The sequence below is a fragment of the Parus major genome, chromosome 15 (genome assembly GCF_001522545.3).
Source record: "Parus major isolate Abel chromosome 15, Parus_major1.1, whole genome shotgun sequence".
Classification (NCBI taxonomy): Eukaryota; Metazoa; Chordata; class Aves; order Passeriformes; family Paridae; genus Parus; species Parus major.
The window spans coordinates 492,664-498,329 of NC_031784.1; the positions used below are offsets into that span (position 1 = coordinate 492,664).

At 45.3% G+C, this 5,666-nt stretch overlaps 1 protein-coding gene across 10 annotated transcripts in view; it reads left to right on the forward strand.

Moving 5' to 3' along the window:
* RIMBP2 (RIMS binding protein 2) overlaps positions 1-5,666 on the forward strand; it is a 94,566-nt gene that overhangs the window by 58,341 nt on the left and 30,559 nt on the right. For all 10 annotated transcript variants that reach the window (XM_015644332.3, XM_015644333.3, XM_015644331.3 and 7 more), the window contains 2 exons: positions 361-411; positions 4,152-4,356. In XM_015644332.3, the coding sequence (XP_015499818.1) occupies positions 361-411; positions 4,152-4,356 (256 nt within the window). The remainder of the gene's footprint in view (positions 1-360; positions 412-4,151; positions 4,357-5,666) is intronic.

The window sequence follows — 5,666 nt, forward strand, 5'->3', positions numbered from 1 at the left end:
AGCTCAGGAGCTCTGGTGTGGCAGTGCTGAGTGTGTGATGCTCAGCTCAGGAGCTCTGGTGTGGCAGTGCTGAGGAGTGTGTGATGCTCAGGAGCTCAGGAGCTCTGGTGTGGCAGTGCTGAGTGTGTCTGTGATGCTCCAGCTCCGCTCTGAAGCCTCGCAGAGTCTCAGGCTCCCAAAATAAACCTCGATTTGCAGGCAGGGGGAGCAGGGCAGAGCTGGCACAGCCACCCCTGCTGGATGGAAGCAGCTCTGGGGACAGCTTTGTGTGCTTGCAGCATGTTACACCCGGCATGACTAATGAACTGTCCTTCTTCCTCCTTCTCCCCTTTTCCCTTTCTCCTTTTCCTCCGAAACAAGGCTCAGGTTGAAGCTAAGAAGGAACATGAAGGAGCAGTTCAGTTGCTAGAGGTAAGATCCTCTGTGTTCCCTGGGCTTGTTCAGGGATATAAAATCCCCTCTGAGCAGGATCATTTACGGTGTCATCACCTGGGAGCATTGCAGGGAGGCAAAGAGGGGTTTTCTTTCTCTTTGATTTAATTGCATCCTTTAAGATTTATGGTGCAGTTAGGAGTGCATTGAGCTGAGCTGTTGGAAGTGATGTATGTTTCTCTTTTGGTGCCATTTTTTGTAAAATACTATTAAAGGGAGTGATTAATGATGAGAATTTTAATTTATTAGGCTGGAAATACCAATTGCTTAGCTAGGGTTCCTAATTAAATACTGTCTAATAATCATAAAGCAACATGTTAAAGAACCAGAAATTGTAAACCTAAGGAAAAAATTGAGAATTTACTTCAAAAAGCCTTCAAAGGGTGTGCTGGAAAGAGGACACTTAATTTTTCTCCCTGAGGAAAAGGCATTAAATGGTTTTAAGTGTTAATGTACGTATCCTAAAGAACATGCAAAAAATATGGATTGGTAATAGCAAGTGCATTGTCAATATTTCATTTAGAATTTGCTTTTATCTAAAGCTGATTCCCAGTCTTTCCACCTTCCCACAGTATTTCTGCATGTATTTGCTGGCCATGCCTTGGTGAAAGGTGGTTTTTTTTCTGGTGCATTGATCAACTTTAAAAAAAAAACCCCAAAATTAAAGTATTTGTTTATTATTATCTGTAAAAGTTAATATTCCCACAGAATGTGTTTTACTCATAGGCTTTCATTATCCTCATATATATTAAGTTAGTTTAGCTCCCAGACTGTAAGCTGAAGTTATGATTTAATGCCTGGTGGAAAGAATATGATACAGGAAAATACAAACAAGACAGGCAAGAGATTATTCACCCCCCTCAAGCTGAGCACAATTCTTATTTAGCTGATGTGTCTGCAGCCTCTGATTTGCATCACCCCAACAAGATTTCCAAAGCTTTTGCTTTTTCTTGCCACGAGCACATTATGTTTTAGCATTTTGTTTAATGTGCCGTTTGCAGTTTGGGATCAGCAGCAGTGTTGGTTCCTGGAGTGTGGTTTGTGTTAATGCATGTTTTCACACGTGGAGCTGTTCTAATGGACTTTGCTTTGTAATGTAAAGAAAGTATTCAAAACTGCTTTTGTTTCTTTGTTTGTTTCACATCTCTTTGTTTACTGTGTCTTGTTTGGGATTTATTGCTTTGCACTTCATCCAGAACACCTTGGACAGCATGCAGGTATTTTAGGGCATAAATTCTCCTCTCCCTGTCCTGAGTCCTGCACTTGTCCCTTGAGCACGAGAGCCCTGCCTCAGCTTGCATGGGATTTGTGCTGGAACCATTGTTCTGCCAGCATGCTTTGCATTCATCGGCCTGCAACCAAATCACCAAAACCAGGACGATTTGCTACGAGAAATTAACCTTGGCATGGTTTAATGAGAACTCAGATCCTGGCTTTCAAAGTCAATTCCTCACGAGCATGCCCAGTAGGAATGGTTTGGTAGTTCCCTGCAGATTGTGCCTTTCTGGCTGTGTGGATTTGGTGTGAATTCAGATTGTTCCTTTCCCCAGCAGGGGTTTAATGTTCTCCCTGACGTTTTCACCCGGCTGCTGCAGGCAAGGGGCACCAGCCCAGCACAAGGGGCTCCCCAGGGCTCTGAATTCACACCTGTCCACCTGGAAAGCTGCTCATCACCTCACCTGTCCTGTGTGCACCTTGTCTGGCTGGCATGGATGGAGCCTGCCTCGGTTCTGGGGGAGCTGGGAACTTGGTACATCCAGCTGGGATCCAGCTCAGATCCAGCTCAGATCCAGCTCAGACCCAGCTCAGATCCAGCTCAGATCCAGCTCAGATCCAGCTCAGATCCAGCTCGGATCCAGCTCAGATCCAGCTCAGATCCAGCTCAGATCCAGCTGGGATCCAGCTCAGATCCAGCTGGGATCCAGCTCAGATCCAGCTGGGATCCAGCTGGGATCCAGCTCAGATCCAGCTCAGATCCAGCTCAGACCCAGCTCGGAGCCTGCCCAGCTGTGGCACAGCTGGAACACCCTGAGCTCCTGCCAGGGCAGCTCCTTGTTGAGGTCTGGATTGTGATGGATTTATTTTATTTTTTTTTTTTTTGTGCTAGAGTTTCCATAGCTGCTCGTGGAAAGGTTATTAATATTCTTAGAGAGTTGAATAGCTCATCCTTAAGCTTTCCAATGGAAAGTGGGGACCAAAAAAAACCCAAGCCAGTTTTCATCTTTGTTTGCTTAATGTCCTTTTGAAACTGTGCATTGATGCCATTTTCATGCAGCAAATTAACAAGTAGCAAAGTCTGACATTTCATTTGCTCAAGACCACAGTGAAAAAATGAAAAATGAAAGACAAAAACCCCAAACATTTCATGTTTGTGTAAAACTCCCACAATGTCTGATTCTTGCTGTTCTTCATTCCATAATTAATCAGATGGATACCCTGAGATTTCTTGTGCAGAAATAAATTAATTTGTGTGTTATGAATGCAAAGAAATGGTATCTTTAAAATTCACTCTGACTTAAAAACGTATTTGTTACAAGAACAGGAACAAACAGTACCATCCTGTAGAGTAGACATTTGGTTTTTTGGGTTCTTCTGGGTGCTGTAAGTATTTTCCTTTAGCTAGGACCTTTTTTATAGGTGGTACATAATAGATGTTGTTTTCTTGATATATAAAATGTACAGTTTTTCTTACACAAACCGAGAATGGTTTTTTCCTTTAAAAAAAGCAGAGCTCTCAGTTCAGTTGAATGACTTTAATTACTAGCCAGATTTCCTTTGTTAGTACAGCTGCTTACCCAAGCACCGGAGGGGTTTTTAATGAGGGAAGGTGATGTTTGTTCACCAGACCTGGATCCATTATTATCCCCTTAATTTACCTGGCCCAGTGAATGTGCAGATTTGGATAAAAGGGGTTTTGTGCTGTAGTGTTCTCACTGCTCTTTGCACATTTGGAGTCAAACCTGGAGCAACCTGCAGAGTTCCCCGTGCCCTTTGTCTCGGCTTCCAGCCAGGGAATGTGGTGAATCCACCGCCAGCAATTCAGAATTCACTCTGGCTGAGATTCCCAGCTCACAACAGACACTGATCTTTTAGGTTCTGTTGTGTTAAAGCCTGATGCCTTTAATTCAAACAAAACTGCTGCATTTTGGTGTTTCTCCCAGGCTCACCAAAGCCTGTTTGTGGCTGGTGCCCGCAGCACCTCGCTGTGGTTTGGGTTTGAGCAGCGTTGTTTGAAGGGCAGTTCAGCCAAGGGCTGGGCCCAAATTCTGCAGGAGCCACTGGGGGTTTTCTGCTCCTGTTGGGTTTTAATTGACAAATGTTAAAGCAGCAATTTAGGAAGTGTCAGTTTAATGGCAGAAGATGGGCAGAGATACCTCAGAGATGCACCTGGTTTTTAGAGAAAGCTGGGAAAGCGCACAAAACCGACATTCAGGTGTGCAAAGAAGTCCCAAAGCTGTAGGATGTCCTTGCAGGTGTTGTTGGCAGTGATGTTTTACACTGCCAGGGTGTAAGATGAGGGATTTCCCCTTTGGAAGGAGAGATGGTCTCGGTGTTCCCCATCCGCGCGTGGGTCGCGTTCTGCGCGGGTGGGAGTTGGGAGGGAGCCCTGGGGCTGTCCCAGCTCCTGTGCCCGTCCTGGCTCCCAGCCTGTGCCCATCCTGGCTCCCTGGCCCCAGGAGCTGGCCAGGCAGGCTGTGGCAGTGGCTCGTGTCCTGCAGGCCAAGGTGCGGGAGCTGGAGGAGAAATGCCGGACGCAGAGCGAGCAGTTTAACCTCCTGTCGCGGGAGCTGGAGCGGTTCCGGCAGCAGGCGGGCAAGATCGACCTCCTCAGCAGCAACTCCCTGGCACCCCCGGGCCTGGCTGGGGCTCCTGGAAAATCCCTGTCCCAGCTGATGAATGGAATTGCCACTTCCATAGGCAAAGGTAAGGAGCAGCAGTTCTCTGTGCTGCTGCAGGGTGGGAGGGACACGGAGCTCCCCGCGCAAACGGGATGGAGAATCCACTCCTGGTGCCACTTCCCATCCCAGAGCATCTCCTCAGCCTCCACTGAGCTCCTTCTGGTTTTATCTGGGCGCTGCTGGGTGCAAAATCCTCTCTGATTGTTGAGTGTGGTGGTAAGAAGCCTGCTCAGTGTTAAAATCCCATATTCTTCATGTCAAAATACAGCTCTCTGTGAGAGGAAGAGTGTCTGCACGTACAGGCGTTGTTGGCAACCCTCCCTCCCCGTGTCAGGGCCAGGAGCAGGTCTGCTCTCCTGCTGAAGGAGGAGTTAATGGGGAAAGAAAGCACAGAGACCCCTCTCACTGCATTGGCCATTAGATAAAAACCATTTCAGCACAGCTGGGTAGGCAGTGGGAAACTGAGTGGAGTGTTTTGACAGACATGAAAATGGATTGGGCTCAGTTTCATTTGTGCAACAGAAATTATGCACTTCTCCATAAAAATCTGAAAGTAAAACATTTCATAAAGCAAAAAATAATTTCAAGAGAAATGGAGAACATAAAGTAAAACAACAGAATTATTTTACATCTGTATTGATGTTGTTACACTGGCAGTCCCCAGCAGAGTCAACAGTGTGTGTTTATCCAAGATCTGTGCTGAACTTTCACCAGGTCATCTCCTGTTGCCAGAGGCAACGGCTCTCCCAAGTGCACAGCTTTGTAAACCATCCATTATTCATAGGAAAATTACAAAGATCAAGGCAAGAGGTTACCTGGGGACACTTAAAAACAACTTCTACATATATCACATATTAGAGTGTGTGTTATTGCATGTCAATCACATTAGAGTGTGTTATTCCATGTCAATCACGTGTTAGTATGTGTGTTATTCCATGTCAGTCACATTAGTGTGTGTTATTCCATGTGAATCACATGTTACTGTGTGTTATTCCATCAGTCACATGCTACTGTGTTACTCCATGTCAGTCACACGTTAGTGTGTTATTCCATGTCAATCACGTGTTAGTGTTTGTGTTATTCCATGTCAGTCACATTAGTGTGCGTTATTCCATGTCAATCATACATTAGAGTGTGTGTTATTCCATGTCAATCATACATTAGTGTGTATATTCCATGTGAATCATACATTAGTGTATTATTCCATGACAGTCACATGTTAGTGTGTGTTATTCCATGTGAATCCTACATTAGAGTGTGTTATTCCATGTGAATCCTACATTAGAGTGTGTTATTCCATGTCAGTCACATGTTAGTGTGTGTTATTCCATGTCA